General features: G+C 38.1%; 2 protein-coding genes across 3 annotated transcripts in view; one reads left to right on the top strand and one right to left on the bottom strand.

Moving 5' to 3' along the window:
• LOC146522728 (protein NLRC3-like) overlaps window positions 1-13,545 on the top strand; it is a 50,392-nt gene extending 36,847 nt beyond the window's left edge. For both annotated transcript variants that reach the window (XM_085153490.1, XM_085153489.1), the window contains 7 exons: window positions 3,016-3,067; window positions 3,599-3,818; window positions 3,916-5,710; window positions 5,969-6,142; window positions 6,501-6,674; window positions 12,288-12,334; window positions 12,411-13,545. In XM_085153490.1, the coding sequence (XP_085009616.1) occupies window positions 3,016-3,067; window positions 3,599-3,818; window positions 3,916-5,710; window positions 5,969-6,142; window positions 6,501-6,674; window positions 12,288-12,334; window positions 12,411-12,952 (3,004 nt within the window). In that variant the 3' untranslated portion in view covers window positions 12,953-13,545. The remainder of the gene's footprint in view (window positions 1-3,015; window positions 3,068-3,598; window positions 3,819-3,915; window positions 5,711-5,968; window positions 6,143-6,500; window positions 6,675-12,287; window positions 12,335-12,410) is intronic.
• LOC146522731 (uncharacterized) lies at window positions 8,510-11,816 on the bottom strand. The gene has a single exon (XM_085153549.1). The coding sequence runs from the start codon at window positions 10,721-10,723 to the stop codon at window positions 9,521-9,523; it is 1,203 nt and encodes a 400-aa protein (XP_085009675.1). The 5' UTR covers window positions 10,724-11,816; the 3' UTR covers window positions 8,510-9,520.
• Window positions 13,546-17,088: the final 3,543 nt, after the last annotated feature.

The following is a 17,088-nucleotide window of genomic DNA, read 5'->3' on the forward strand; positions in this document are numbered from 1 at the left end:
TGGACTTCTTATAACTGATATAAGCGATCATCTTCCTGTTTTTGCAATTTTTCAAAATTATTTTGGGATTAAAACTAAACAAAAGAATCAAATATTTGATATGATACGACTTAGAACAACAAGAGCCATTGCTGCCCTCCAGGTGGACTTAAAGGAACACAATTGGAATGAGGTTTTTGCAAATGAAGATTCAAATAGTGCATATGATGCATTCTTATCAACTGTAATTTCACTATATGAAAAACATTGTCCTTTAATGAAAATCACTAGAAAGCATCACAGATCAAATAAGCCATGGATCACAAAGGGGATAGAAGATGCATGTAAAAAGAAAAATAATCTATATAAGATATTCATAAAACAGAGGACAAAAGATGCTGAAATAAAGTACAAGTTATATAAAAATAGATTAGTAAATATTATAAGAACAAGTAAGAAAGAATATTACCACAAATTATTGGAGCAAAGTAGAAGTAACACACAAGAAACATGGAGGATATTAAATAGTATAATCAAAAAGGGCTCAAAAAATAAGAATTATCCAGATTATTTTAAAAAAGATAAAGATATTGTGCTTGATAAAACTAAAGACATTGCAAATGAATTTAATGATTTCTTTGTAAATGTTGGCTTTAATTTAGCAAAAGAAATTCCAGAGTCAAGAAATAATAACGACCTAAATAAACATATTACTCAGAATGTGTCCTCCATGTTTATTGGTGCTGTAACTCATAGAGAAATAATTAACATTGTGAAGACATTTAAAAATAAAAAGTCCACTGACTGTTTTGGTATTGACATGATATTAGTTAAAAGTATTATAGAATATATAGTGCAACCTTTCGCATACATTTGTAATCTGTCCTTTCAAACTGGTGTATTTCCCTCACAAATGAAAATAGCAAAAGTTATTCCAATCCATAAAAACGGAGAGAGAAGTCAGTTTACCAATTATAGGCCAATATCACTGCTCCCACAGTTCTCAAAAATTTTAGAAAAGTTATTTGTTAATAGACTTGATAAATATATTGAGAAGCATAATCTCCTAAGTGATAACCAATATGGCTTTAGAGTGAAAAGGTCCACTTCGATGGCAGTGATGGAACTTGTAGAAGGGATATCTAATGCTATAGATAATAAGGAATATACTGTTGGTGTTTTTATAGACTTAAAAAAGGTGTTTGATACGATTGATCATTCTATATTAATGAATAAACTAGAGAGATATGGCATAAGAGGGTTAGCATACAAGTGGATGAAAAGTTACCTGGATGACAGATATCAATATGTTGAATTCAATAATGTAAAATCTAAGCAGTTGAAGGTAACTTGTGGTGTTCCTCAGGGCTCTGTGCTGGGCCCTAAATTATTTATATTATACATAAATGACATATGTAGCATTTCCAAACTGTTAAAATGTGTATTGTTTGCTGATGATACCACTCTGTATTGCTCAGGTAAAAACCTGGAACAGCTTCTGACTACAGCGGAAAAGGAGTTAAATATATTAAAAGACTGGTTTGATGTAAATAAGTTATCATTAAATATAAAGAAAACAAAATTGATTATTTTTGGCACTAGACAAATGAAAAATGTATCTAAAATCAGGGTTAATGGAATTGAAATTGAAAGAGTGTACGAAAATAAATTTCTTGGAGTGATAATTGATGATAAGCTGAGTTGGAAGTCTCATATAAACCATGTGAAAACAAAAATGTCAAAAACCATTGCTATTCTCTATAAAACAAAGCATGTCCTGAACAAAAAATCATTATACACACTCTATTGTACTCTGTTGCTTCCATATATGACTTACTTTCTGGAGATATGGGGTAATGCATATAAAACGAACACTCTTCCTATTTTCAAGTTGCAAAAAAGAGCTATAAGAATTATAAACCAATCAAACTATATAGAACCAACTAACATTTTGTTTATTAATCTGAATACCCTGAAATTTTATGATTTAGTTGAATATAAAATGGCACAGATAATGTATAAAGCACAAAATAACTTGCTTTGCCCCAGTACTCAGAAGCTGTTCAAAGTCAGAGAGAGTCAATATGACTTAAGGGGAACAGATTTCTTTAAAAAAAACAAGATAAGGACAAATATAAAGCAGAGATGTGTTTCTGTTAGAGGAGTTAACCTGTGGAATAGTTATGACAGTGATTTAAAAAGGTGTAGTTCATTTTCCTTGTTTAAAAATATGTTTAAAAATAGAGTATTAGAAAAATATATATATCAAGAATGAAAAGAGCAAAAAAAACCAAAAACCAAAAACAGAAAACCTCTTGATTCTTTTGCTTTGATGTAGTTACTTACTAAGGTGGAAAGTTTTTTGTTTTTTTTGTTTTTTCTTGTTTGTTTGTTTGTTTGTTTTGTTTTTGCTTTGTTTGCCTTCTCTCACCCCAACCGGTCGCAGCAGATGGCCGCCCCTCCCTGAGCCTGGTTCTGCCGGAGGTTTCTTCCTGTTAAAAGGGAGTTTTTCCTTCCCACTGTCGCCAAAGTGCTTGCTCATAGGGGGTCATATGATTGTTGGGCTTTTCTCTCTGTATCTATGAAGCGCCTTGAGGCGACATTTGTTGTGATTTGGCGCTATATAAATGAAATTGAATTGAATTGAATTTTATTATTTGCTTCGAGCCCTGTGTACAGGAGCTGCATGCTAAAAGATCTTTTGTTAAAAGGGTTGGCGTAATAAGCAAATGCTTCAGCCAATACCTTTTGATTAGCCTTGTCTCATGCTTTCTTGCTTTGTGGTAAATCTTTGTTGTGTCTTCACTGAGATATTTGAATGCTAATCAATAAACATATCAATCAATCAATCAAAACCTGTTCGTTTTGGACTAGTGGAGTCCAATAAATAAATGAGTCTATAAATTAACATAATAGATTTGTTACAGCACAGTAGTGCTTGTTTTAATCAGGATGATCATCTAACAGTAGAAGAAGAAATCTTTGGCGTGTATTTATGTGCAAAATGATTCTAATGTCTTTATGATGTCTCCACAGAGCCAATCAGGAGAGTCTGCAGCATCAAACTGATCTGGAGTCAATATTTAAGGTTTGTACATGTACACCAACCTCTGTTTGTAATTATTTGCATGTTGCACAGTTCAATATTCATCATAAAATAATGGCAAAATTCCAGAAATAATTCAACGGGGAAATAATTTATTACTTTATTTGTATTTATAAAGCACTTTTCAAAGCAAAGCTTCAGCATAACTTTATAACACTACCTGAAAATAAGGCGCAAGTACCCTGTACTTACGTGGAATTTGCAGGAAACTACAGGGAACATAAGATGTAAGATGGGAAAATGTACCATGAAATAACCGAGTACTTAAAATTACCTAATTTAATTTATGTTATTATTTTATTGTTTCCTGTACAAAAACTATAATCTAACTATAATAATTATTTTAATTGGGTATTTTAATTATATATTTTTTTCATTGTTTCCTGTAAAATGAACATAAGTACAGGGTATTTTTGTTAAATTGAAAACACACACAAAACAAATCTGTGAAAAATTATTTTTACTATGAAGATCTGATTTTCGTTAATTCAGATTGTGTCGTTTATTTTCCAGATGCTGGAGGAAAACATTATCATGTTTGTGAAGAACGAGCTAAAGAAGCTGCAGAATTATCTGAATCAAGATTATTCAGAGTGTCAGAGGGATAAAGAGGAGGTGTTGGACAGTGAGGAAGAGAAGCAGAGAAGGAGCAGCAGAGAGGCATTTCTGAAACTTGCAGTTAACTTCCTGAGAATAATGAAACAGGAGGAGCTGGCTGACTGTCTGCAGAGCAGTGAGAGGATTTCTCTTCATAAATTCATTCTTTACAGGAATGAAACTGTCACATTTTCTATAATCATAACACTCATGTTTCTGGTGCTTTCCTGTAGAAAATCCTGATCCACTTTGTGAGAATACATTTAAATGTAACCTAAAGAAGAAGTTCCAGTGTGTCTCTGAGGGGATTGCTAAACCAGGAACCCAAATCACTCTAAATGAGATCTACACGGAGCTCTACATCACAGAGGGAGGGACTGGAGAGGTCAACACTGAACATGAGGTCAGACAGATTGAAATGTTTTCCTGGAAACCAAACAGACCAGAAACAACAATCAGGTGTGAAGACATCTTTAAAGCTTCGACTGAAAGAGACAAACCAATCAGAACAGTTCTGACCAAAGGAGTGGCTGGCATCGGGAAAACATTCCTGACACAAAAGTTCACTTTGGACTGGGCTGAAGACAAGACCAACCAGGACATCCAGTTCATCTTTCCATTCCCATTCAGAGAGCTGAATTTACTGAAGGATAAAAGGTTCAGCTTAGTGGGACTTATTCATCACTTCTTTACTGAAATCAAAAAAGCAGGAATCTGCAACTTTAAAAAGTTCAAAGTTGTGTTCATCTTTGTTGGTCTGGATGAGTGTCGACTTCCTCTGAACTTCCACATCACTGAGATCCTCACTGATGTTACAGAGTCCACATCAGTGGATGTGCTGCTGACAAACCTCATCAGAAGAAAGTTGCTTCCTTCTGCTCACATCTGGATAACCACACGACCTGCAGCAGCCAATCAGATCCCTGCTGAATATATAGACATGGTTACAGAGGTCAGAGGGTTCACTGACCCACAGAAGGAAGAGTACTTCAGGAAGAGACTCAGAGACAAGGAAGAGGCCAACACCATAATCTCTCATATCAAGACATCACAAAGCCTCCACATCATGTGTCACATCCCAATCTTCTGCTGGATCACTGCTACAGTTTTAGAGAGTTTGTTAAAAACCAAACAGGCTGGAGGAAAGCTGCCCAAGACACTGACTGAGATGTACATTCACTTCCTGGTGGTTCAGACCAAAGTGAAGAACATCAAGTATGATGGAAGAGCTGAGACAGATCCTCTCTGGAGTCCAACGAGCAGGAAGATGATTGAAGCACTGGGGAAACTGGCTTTTGAGCAGCTGCAGAAAGGAAACCTGATCTTCTATGAATCAGACCTGACAGAGTGTGACATTAATGTCAGAGAAGCCTCAGAGTGCTCAGGAGTGTTCACACAGATCTTTAAAGAAGAGAGAGTAGTGTACCAAGAGAAGGTTTACTGTTTTGTCCATCTGAGTGTTCAGGAGTTTCTGGCGGCTCTTCATGTTCATCTGACATTCACCAACTCTGGTATCAACCTCCTGAAAGAAGAAGAAACAGCCTCCCTGCAGACTGGAGAATCTTCAGTAAGACAGTTCTACCAGTGTGCTGTGGACAAGTCCTTAAAAAGTCCAAATGGACATCTGGACTTGTTTCTTCGCTTCCTCCTTGGTCTTTCGATGCCATCCAATCGGGATCTCCTACAAGGCCTGCTCACAGAAACAGGAATCAGCTCACAGATAAATCAGGAAGCAGTCAAGTACATTAAAGAAAGAATGAATGGCACTCTCTCTCCAGAGAAAAGCATCAATCTGCTCCACTGTCTGAATGAATTGAATGATGACTCTATAGTGAAGGAGGTCAAGCATCACCTGAGTTTAGGACACCTGTCTAAAGTTAATCTCTCTCCTGCTCAGTGGTCTGCTCTGGTCTTCGTCTTGCTGTCATCAGAAACAAGTGTGGATGTGTTTGACTTGAGGAAATATTCAGCTTCAGAAGAGGCTCTTCTGCAGCTGCTGCCAGTGGTCAAAGCCTGTAAGAAAGCCCAGTAAGTATCCAGTTTAATCCTGGCAAGAGATTGCTTTAACCCTCTCAAGGCAGGCGTTGCAGATTTGCAACAGTTAAAAGCTAACAACCTGATTACCCCACATACATATTTTATATGTATAAAAGTTTTTTTTTACTCAGAAGTACCACTGCAGGTATTCTTTTGTGCATTAGCAACAAAAATTTAATTTGAGCCTGAGAGGGTTAAAGTGTTTATTTGAAAAGGTTGGAAAGTTCACTTATATTCATGTCTTTCTAGGTTGGGTGGCTGTAACCTCACAGAGAAAACCTGTGAAGCTCTTTCCTCAATTCTAAGTTCTCAGTCCTCCAGACTGAGAGAGCTGGACATGAGTAACAACAACCTTCAGGACTCAGGATTGGAGCTGCTTTGTGTTGGACTTGGGAGTCCACACTGTATGCTGGAAACTCTCAGGTTAGCTGACGCTTTGTTTCAGGAGATTTGGATATTTCACAACTGTCATTATTTTATAGATTTTAAGATGTTGTTTCTGTTGTGGTGTAAGCTCTGAAAGAGAACAGTAGAGTAGAAAGTGAAAAACACACATTTCATAAATCAGAAAAATATGACTTTATTTATGATTGTCCATCATAGCAAAAAAGGCAGAAAGTCAATGTGTTTTGTTCTTTTTTAAAACTGAGTGAAGAAAAGCCAGTTTGTTTGTTTTTTTAACAACTTTAACTGAAATCAGAATCTGTTAGTTCGACTGCATGTACATCATCAAATTCAGAGCAGTTCCTTACAATGATGTGACATGTTGATGTGTTTGAAGGCTGTCAGGCTGTCAGATCACAGGAACAGGCTTCACCGCTCTGGCCACAGCTCGGCGCTCCAATCCCTCCTATTTGAAAGAGTTGGACTTGAGCTATAATCACCCAGGAGACTCTGGAATGAAGCTTTTGTCTGATCAAAGGGAGGATCCACATGTGAAACTGGAAATACTCTGGTAGGAAAAGAGGAAATAAAGCTGAAACTATTTTTTCTCCAGGATATTGTAAGGTAACCACTGACCTGATTGCCAGTAAAACAGTCTGTATGACCAGTTAAGTGGGCAGCTGTGTGGGTGAATGACTCAGAACCAATCACAGTTAAAACACGAGGAAGGATACACAGCTTGAAGGAGAATGTAACAAATAGATAAGGATTGGACCCTCGATACTGACTTTTCAAGACTGTATAAATCTTCCTAGATGCAGATGTTTTAAAACACTGCTTTAAAGTGTGGCTCAAAACACCAACATCACATGACCATGGCTAAGTGAGGTTTTGATGTGTTTAACCCCAGTTCTGACAGGTGCCTTTGTTATGGTTCTGGGTCTGTGATCCAGGGTTTATAGTTTAATTTTGCTGCTTCCTGCTGCGTTCCCTTTGTCCTCACTTTATGCTCCTCACAGTCACAGCCTTACCTCCCTGTTTTTAGTCAGGTGAGGCGCCACGATTCCCATTTTCATGAACAAGTCATCTGTTCAGGAACATTTTATTTTTAATTGTGATTGGGAAGAATAATACATGCTCTCAATTCAATTAAGTACTCAGATTCAAAGTGTAATTAAATAAATATTGACTTAATTGGAATGTTTGCTGTCATAGCCTCCTGAGAATCGAGAAAAAAAGAATCTTCTCATTGAACTTTTTATTGTTTTCCTTCCTCTTTGGAGCTAAAAGAGGCCACCCAAACACATGAAATATCAGTGGAAATCCCAGGATGTCTTCTATTTAGTAAATGAGTACCTTAGTACACAAGGTACCTCAAAAAGTCAAAAGACTAACTTCTCTCTTCTAGTTTTTTTCTGCAGATGTTATCAAAATGTTTCTAAAAATGTGATCCACAGCATCAAGTGACTTCATCCTCAAACAAAGAGTGGACTCTGCATGCAGGACTCAGTAGCTCTATTGAGGCTGGAAATAACCGAAGCTACAAAACAAAAACAATAACAGGAACAACTTGACTTAATACCAAACAGGCTAACAGAGATTACATGCACCAAGAGGGAGGGGGCAACAACGAGCAGAGTGAAACAAAGACAATTTATACACAGGAATACAAGCTCTCAATGAACTCACCGCACACTTAGACAGCTGAATTTGAACACACAATATCATCATCATATTTACATGATGATGAATTACCCACAAAGATTTCCCTCCTGCTCCGTTATTTCCACTGACACTTCTGGTGGAAACATCTCATAAACAACAGGAGAAAGACTCAGACTGAGGTTAGAGGTTGCACAGGATGACATGTTTGCTCAGATTTAGAAAGGTATTAGACAATATGAAAATTTTGTTGTGACTGCTCAGAATTAGCTCACAATAGTTAATAAATGTTTTCAAATATTTATTTTTGAATAAACTGAAAACAAAAGCTAATTCTTCACCAGCTTCTAGCTTTGTTTGCCAGTGTGAAGGACAAACCAGATGTCACAAACTCCCAGAAACCTTGAAAGCCAACCAGACTTTGAGGTTATTACTTATCAATGCTGGAACAACAATGTGAAAGGCAGATACAGACTCATACGCAATAAGCCTAAAGCCTTTGTCATTATAAGAATGAACACAGCAGTCTTTTCTCAAAATATTTTGTTCTGTGTATTTATTTGTTTTGTTTTGCAATGAATAACTAAGCAACTGAAACCTCCTCGCACATTTTAACAGAGAGAAAATAGTATTTGAAGCACATTGTTCATTGTTCCACAGTCTAGGGCCCACAGTGGCAAAAGCTCCGCCACCCTTAGTCCTCCTCTTAATATTTTTTATAGCAAATAAAAAATACCAATGACCTCAAGGACCTGCTGGGGACATAGGGCTGTAGCAGATCAAAGATGTAGGCTGGTGCCAGTCCGTGCACAGCTCTGTAAGTCAAGACCAGGATCTTAAAATTGACTCTAAATTTAACAGGAAGCCAGTGTAACTGAGATAATAACGGTGTCACATGTGAGTACTTGGAGGATTTTGTCAAAAGCCTAGCTGCAGCGTTTTGCACAACCTGCAGACAATCCAGAGAACCTTTGCTAATACACATAAACAGCGAATTACAATAATCCAAGTGTGAGGAAATAAATGCATGTATAGCAATCTCCAGTTCAGAGTGGGATAAAATCAGGCTTAGCTTAGCCACATTTCTTAAATGATAAAAACAAGACCGAACCAGAGATTTCACATGCCCATCCAATGTGAGAGTTGAGTCAAAGGTGACACCTAAATTCCTGATAGAGGATTTAACATAGAGTGAGAGAGGACCAAGGGCTTTCACTATCTGCGATAAAAATCTATCAGGGGTGCATACGAGGACTTCAGTTTTCCCCTCGTTGAGTTGGAGGAAATTTGCAGCCATCCAACATTTGATCAAATCTAAGCAATCATTCAGACACTGAAGCTTAGAAAAATCCTCGGGCTTAAAAGAAATGTACAACTGGATATCATCAGCATAACAGTGATAAGAAATGTCCTCAAAAGAGACCATTGTATGCTGGAGGGGGAGAAGATACATTAAGAACAATAAAGGCCCCAAAACCGAACCTTGAGGGACACCATAAGTAAGGGAGGTAGAGGATGACCTAAAATCGGAGACTGCCACAGAAAAGGATCGGTGATGGAGATATGAGGAGAACCACTCCAAGGCAGTACCCGATACCCCAACCCAATGTTTAAGCCTTTCGAGGAGGATGTGGTGGTGAACTGTGTCGAAACTGATGTGAGGTCCAACATAAGTAGAACAGAGCATTATCCTGCATCATTATTCATCAAGATATCACTAGAGACCCTAAGTAGAGCTGTCTCTATGGAGTGAAATCAACGAAAACCGGACTGAAACTTATCGTAAATGCCATGTTTATCTAGAGCTGCCATAAGTTGCTTAGCCACAACCTTTTCTAGAAGCTTAGCAATTAATGGTAACTTAGAGATAGGTCTGTAGCTGCTCCAAAGAGAGGGGTCAAGCTGAGGTTTTTTTAAAAGTGGGACAATAGCAGCATTTTTAAAATAAACCGGAACTATACCAGATGCCAGTGAAGAGCTGATTAAAGTGAGCACACATGGGCCAATAGACTGGAAGACATTTTTGAATAATGATGCAAGTACAATGTCAAATGAATAGGAGGATGTTTTCACTGAATTCACAAGTTTTACCAGCTCAGGTAGTGAAACAGGAGAGAAAGTATCCAAGATAATAGGCCGAGATGGGGTAGAGATCAAAATAACAGGTGCTGAATGTGAAAAATTCATTCTCACATTATGAATTTTTTCAAGCAGAAAAGAAAGAAATTTTTCACAGTCCTTGTTAGAAAAAATAGGGGCCGCAGGCAGAGCAGGAGTAACAATGTCACTAATGGTGTTGAATAGCACCTTAGGTTTGCCTCTGCTCTTTGTAACCAAGTGTGAGAAATGGGCAGCCCTCGCATCTCTGATCGCATTATTAAAATAAGCTAAAAGGTCCTTAAGATAGAGGAGGTGAACATTTAGATGAGTTTTCCTCCACCTGCGCTCCGCTTTACGACAATCACGTTTTAGACAACGAATACTGTCATTTAGCCAAGGAGGAGATTTGGAGGCTGAAACACTCCTCGTCTTAAGCAGACAAATTTCATCTAAAATAGAAAGGCAATAATTAATAAAAAGACTGGTTGAGAAATCAACACCATTTTGAGGAGATAGCTGTAAGTTAAAAGCATCTACAAATTTCTCCGCTGTGGAGGAGTTTAAGATACGAGAGCTAACCAACCGTCTAACGGGGGACAAAGGCTCATTAAAAGACAAATTAAAAACAATAACATAGTGATCAGAAATAAAAATGTCCTCAGAGCAAATAAAATCAATATTTAAACCCAAAGTAAAAACAAGGTCCAGTGTGTGAGCTTTGCTGTGTGTAGGACCGGACAAATGCTGAGTCAAATGAAAAGAATCCATAATGTTCATAAAGTCTCTGGCGAATAGGTCGGAGTCATCATCAACGTGTATGTTAAAGTCCCCAACTATAAGCACTCTAGACAGCTTCATAGAAGCAGATAAGAAGTCACTGAGCTCCGATACAAATAACCTGTTATATCCAGGTGGACGATACAACACAGCACAGTAGAAAGGATCCTTGTTACCAATTTTAAGCAATTGCAGCTGAAACAAACAAAAATGCCCAATTTTCACGGAACGGCAGGAGAAACGGTCCTGGAAAGCCACGGCAAGCCCACCACCCCGACCAGATAACCGAGGCTGGGTAATAAAAGTATAGCCATCCGGGCAGAGTTCAATAAGTGACGAGTAGTCTACATCCCGCTGCCAGGTCTCAGTCAGGAATTAAAAATCCTGTTTTTTAGATAATATAAAATCATTCAACAAGGATGATTTATTAGACAGAGATCGAGCGTTAAAAAGCACCACATTCAGTGAGCTAGAAGCCTCGTTATTTGCAGAGGCTCGAGTTAAGGGACGTAAATACACAGGGTTCGAGCCGTCACACTCGTAGAATCCACTCACCGAGGGAAGAAAAAGCCAGCCCGCAGAAGAGTCTGGATAAACCCTCCTAAGGTGGCATAGTCTCAAAGAACCGGGCCCAGCCTATCCAAACAAGGCCGTGGAAACCAAGTCCCCCCTCCACGGGGCTTTTCTAAACACAAGAGACAACGCACGCTCGACATCGCTTACCAGCCAAACCACGCCGCCAGTAAAGCCTGAGCTTTACCTGAAAACCTCCTCTTCTGCCTCACCTTCTCCGTGGTCTAGAGGGACCACCGAAATCGCCTGACGAGGATCCAGCTAATGGAGGAGGGTGGAAAATGCCAGAGGATGACGAGACATCGTGTGGCATGATAGAGGATCGGATGGATAGCAAAGCCAGGCGATCATACACCAGAGCAGCAAATACATCATTAAAACTGAGTGAGAACAGTAGAGCAGAAAAAAATAACACAACAGCAGTAGAGCGCGACAAACTGCACCCGGCAGCGGCAGAGCCAAACACAGGCGCCATCATACCGGAAGTTTTAGTTTTAGTTCACCTGGTTGAGAAGATAACTGTAACACTTTTGTTTCATTGTCCCCCTCCGTACCAGATTCATTGTCACCCCTTTCCAATGTTTTGGGTCAGATTGGGTTCCCCAGACTTATTCTCAGTCTGGAGCTTACTGTGTGCCTTTATGCCAATAAATGCAGAACTACTGATCTCGACTTTTCTGGTGCCAAATAAAAGTGAAGTAAATATTTGTTATTTCATGCAGAACTGATACAGTCATGTGAAAAGTTAGAATTCTTCATAAAGCGATTCCTCTTAAGTCATTCAATTCCTGTGCACTGTGTGCACACAGATTTTTATACATGATTTTGACCTTTTTAAATGTCTAATACACTTCACTGTCAGGTTGTATTTAGGTAATTTAAGAACCTGGTACGGACCAGATGATTTCTTTTATTTTTTAATTGTGCTTTGATACATCAAACCTTAGAACCATATTATCGGTTTGACTTTATTAAGAGATAAAATAAAACACAAGGTTATTTCTCTAGAAAAGATGAATCAGAGAATATAAAGGCCATGTCTGCATACTAAAAGATAATGTGCTCATTTCAGTGTGGAGCCTCAAGGAGTCCAGTGGATGAGACCAGGTCTAAGGAAATGTAAGTATTTTTGATTTATGAGCTGCATTCACACTATCTTGTACTGTTCTATATTTTTTGTCACGGTTCCCTTTAGATTTATGTGATCTGACGCTGGATCCAAACACAGCACACAGAAACCTCAAACTGTCTGAAAACACGAAGGAGGTGACACATGTGGAAGAAGGTCAGCTGTATCCTGATCATGATCATAGGTTTAATCACTGGCCTCAGCTGCTGTGTACTAACAGTCTGACTGGTCGCTGTTACTGGGAGGTTGAGTGGAGAGGAGATGTTCATGTTGCTGTAGTTTATGGAGGAATCAGACGGAAAGGAGAAGAGGATGAAAGCAGGTTTGGAAGGACTTACCAATCCTGGAGTCTCAACTGCAGTGATGATAAGGGTTACTATGTAAGTCACAAATTTGATTTAAGAGCCATCCCTTGTCTCTCCTCACCTCTGTCTCACAAAGTAGCAGTGTATGTGGATTGTTCTGCAGGAACTGTGTCCTTCTACAGTGTCTCCTCTGATAAACTGATTCACCTGCACACCTTCAACACCACCTTCACTGAACCTGTATATGCTGGGTTTAGGGTGAAGCCTGACTCTAGTATCCACCTCTGTGCTCACTCAGAATAATGAACTTACTGTGCAGAGAAATATTCTCACATTGGTGTTTCATACTTTTTCTTACTTAGTATATCAGGTATACTGTCTCGTACATATATTAGTTTGTTTTTCAGTCCAGAGATGTTGGATTAGACTGATTCTCCTGAAAAAATTTTTTTATCATCTTATTGTCTTTGGTGCCTTTTTTAAGAGCAGATGTCAGTTTTTACTTATATACTACAGTTTAAATACCCACAGGACTTTTAGTGCTGAGGAAAGAGGAACTGTATTTTTAAATCTGTTGCATTACTATCATCTATTACTAAATTTGTTGCATTATACACATTTTAATCATGCTTAGACTGATGGATGAAATCTTTGGAACATATAATTTAGACATTTTAGACGTTGTTGGTTAGACTTTGAGATGAGGAGAGCTGCAGGCTTTAAATATTTTGTGTTTTGGCGTCTTTAATTTTTTACATTGCATAACTATATGTTTGTGTCTCTCTCTTGTTATGCAAATTAAGTAACATTTCACTACAATTAGTTCCTGGAGAAAAGCAATATCACCACTGTGTGACCAGTTTTCTCAACAACTGATCTGGATGGTTCTGGATCCATTTATTAGTCTGTGTTGATCCAAATGTAGCTTCTAGTACTGCTGATACAAGAAGAGCAGCTTATGGCTAACTGGACGCTATGGAGACGTCTCTCTTCAGTTCATAATCAATAAAAACTGTCTGACTTACAGATGACCTCCAGTCTGTGTTTCTTGACTGAACAGAAACAGTTTTACAATCTGAGATTTGGTTTTTATTCCGTGTTAAAAAAGACTGATGAAATGTAACAGAAACGGAAAAGTGAAGACAAAAGAATCAAGATGAAAACAGTTGAATTCTTCTTGACTTCTTGCATATTCTGTCAGTGTATGTTTACTTCTCCCGTGTATATATGTGTGTAGCATACACACCAAGTGTTATTAAAGTTAGGTTAATTAACAAACTAGATTTATTTAATTTACAAACTAATATAGAGTAAGTTGCAATTCTGTTAAAATGATTTAATCCTATAGTTTCAGTAGAGCTTGTTTTGGTTGAGTAGATTTATCAGATGTACTTAAAATTTCTTGTTCAAATTAAAAGTAACATACATTTTATATTTCACTAACCCAGTTGTGTGGAACCGGTTGACATAACTGGGTGGAGTAAATACAACAGTTTATTTCTTAGAGTGTATTTAAAAGTGACTGTTTGGATTCATTTAACAGGAATAATTAAAATCTGTAAATAAATGCAAAAAGCATCTTTGAAAATGAGAGTAGGATAAAAATAATAATCTCAAATGCTGAGGATTGAAGAAAGAGGAAAGTACACAGGAGTATTTTAATCTGTTTGATTGGGTCCAGTGAGCTCACAGCGCCTCCAGCAGGTGGATTCCAGTACTGTTTGTTTTTAAAGCTGTGAACAGTTTTCTTCTCTGCTGTCAGTGTCTGTTTGGAGCCAAGTTACTAAAGAGGTCTTTTATTTGAGCCAGTTTAAATGGTTTAAATTTGAAATATCTGTTTGTCTCCTCACTAACGGGACCTATAACACAACTCAGCTGAAAAGAAAACACAAAAGAGCACCACCTGGTGGCCAGAGGTGGAAACACATATGAAAGCAAAGCACACATACATAGCTCCTTCAAGTTTGGTGAAGTGTGCAGCTCTCTGAACACATGAGGCAGAGTTCATATCACAGCCACTGCTGCAGCAGCAACAAAGTGAGCCACAAAAGACAAGAGCTGTTTCTCAACATCAAGTACTCCAAGTTTGTTCTTCCTTAGTTGCTAATTCAAACTTGGCAAATTAACTTAAGCGCCCAGACTTTTAAGCATGGGAGGACACACACACACTTTCACTGTGATTAATATATAAAACGGAAATTATTAGAGGCCACATAAATAAAAACATATATTACTGATTTATATATTTTTTTGAAGTGGAAATGTGGAGTTAACAGTTGTTTGTAGACAAAACTCTTATGGCTTATATACAGTCTACTAAATGACTTGTGTAGATGAGTTAGTGAAATTCTACTTCAGAATTGGTATTTATTAAAATTATTTCTCTTTTAGCACATAAACAGTGTGGTGAAAGTTATAAGGCCACTGTGGTGGTGCAGAAAGCTGCATCAGATCAGAAGGGAACAAACACACAAACTTGTTGGCTGGATTTGTATAAAATGAAATGTCTGGCAATGGACAGAAGCAAGGATATCGATGTTTACACCCTTGTGCAATGAAGAGGATGCATGTTGTATCACAAGACAAGGTAAGCCAGCTGATTGATTTGTTTCTCCTGAGGCATTTTGTGAGGGTATAGCTGCTGTGGCATTTGTCTGGCTTGAAACAACAACTGGAATCTCCACATTTCGACTTCTCTCAAAATACTATTTTGAGGTAAATCTCCTTCCTTTCATTAATGTGACCTTAGTACTCTACCGTACCACTAATTACCCAAATTGTTTTGGAAGATTTCTCCAAAACATGTATTGATCGAAGATATTGATAGTCTGATATAATAAGTGGTTTTGTTTGAAGTTGTGCAGAACTTGTCTGTGTCACCATTTCACAGAATATGATCAGGACGTGACAATAGCCAAATTGTCCAGCAGGTGCCACTGTGGAGATGGTTTCAGATTGTTTGGAATCATCAATACAAGCACAAAGACTTCAAATGTTTCACGAAGTCTCGCTTTGCTCATCACTAGTATGGTGACAACTTCACAGGAGGTCCGTATCTCAGCACTGTCATAGTTAAAGGTGACCTTCATAAACCGAGAAACTGACATTCATGTTTGCCACAGAAAATCCACATTTACTCCTAACTAAGGGTTTAAACGCACAAAGGGCAAAAATAAGACAGGAAACAGACACTGAGGCAGAGACTAAGATGCATAAACTTGAGAGGGACAAAAGGAAAACAAACATGAAAATGAAACTGACTAAACATTTGAGACACAGGGTTCATAAGAACAACAGGCACATTTTTACTCAAAGTCCCCAGATACATTCATTAGACACTATTATGTCTAACATTTTGTCAGGTTGAAGAAACCTTGTTGTATTTTCCATCAATTTCAGTGCAAAGTGTTTCACATGTAAAACCCAACATGGGAAATAGACTATGTGCACGTTAGCATATGCTACTTCCAGTGTGGAAACTCCTGTGGGGAGCTTTGTTTCCGGTGTCCTATTCGCGCCTTGTTTACGTCCAAAACAAGTTAAGCAAATGAATGAATCAAGCGGCGATTTACATTTCTATAGATGTCTCGGGCATTTACCCAATATATCTGTAAATGATGTTCATCGACTTGTTGATATTTTTTCCCCCGCGCCTCAGAGCAAAAGAGAAAAGGGATTCAAATGTTATATTTCTCAGCTGTCCCTCGTTTATTGCAGGTGTTATGTTCTAAAAATAACCAGCGATAAGTGAAATCAAGTAGCCAATTTTATTGTTTGACAGTGCAAAACGTTTTGTGGACATCGTGGACATACAGCACTGCACTTCAGAGTCACACTGCTAGTGATCGATGCAGCGATTCTGTACTGTACAGGAGAGACGGAGGAGATCGTCTGCAGCGATCAGGACGCAGGACACAATGTGACGTAAAAAAAAATACATTTTTGTGTGGCTTTTTTTCACAGTTTGTTAACATGCTGTGTAGGTGTGTACTTGACTAGCTGATATCAACAAAATGGGGGAAACATCTGGTTTGACTATTGTTCACCTGTAGTTTGAATGCTGAACATTTGCCTGTTTAAATCATAAGACCAGTCACTATACAGAGATGTGCTTCTGAATGTGGACGATGTGTCTTCTGCTGCAGTTCTGCTTGTGTTGAGTGATGTAAACAACTGATCGATCTAAACTCTTTAAACGTCAAAGTTGATCATTAGATTTTTATGACACAACAGTGGTGAGTGTTCCCACCTTCTGCTCTTTGTAACTTAACGCAATCTTTCCATTTTTGAGTTTTGGACATGATTTTGGAGAATATCTTTGCAGTAGCGATTGACCGCAAAGTAAAGCAACCGGAAATGTACAACCCCACATCCGGTCTCAAACCAGGAAGTTAGCATTTTCTCATACACAGGGTCTATTCTGTAATTCTCCAGTCGAG

Source organism: Neolamprologus multifasciatus, chromosome 3, assembly GCF_963576455.1.
Source record: "Neolamprologus multifasciatus chromosome 3, fNeoMul1.2, whole genome shotgun sequence".
NCBI lineage: Eukaryota > Metazoa > Chordata > Actinopteri > Cichliformes > Cichlidae > Neolamprologus > Neolamprologus multifasciatus.

Bases quoted from the DNA above. Each gene is read 5' to 3' on its own strand.
- LOC146522731 (XM_085153549.1), bottom strand. From the start codon at position 10,723: ATGAAGCTGTCTAGAGTGCTTATAGTTGGGGACTTTAACATACACGTT.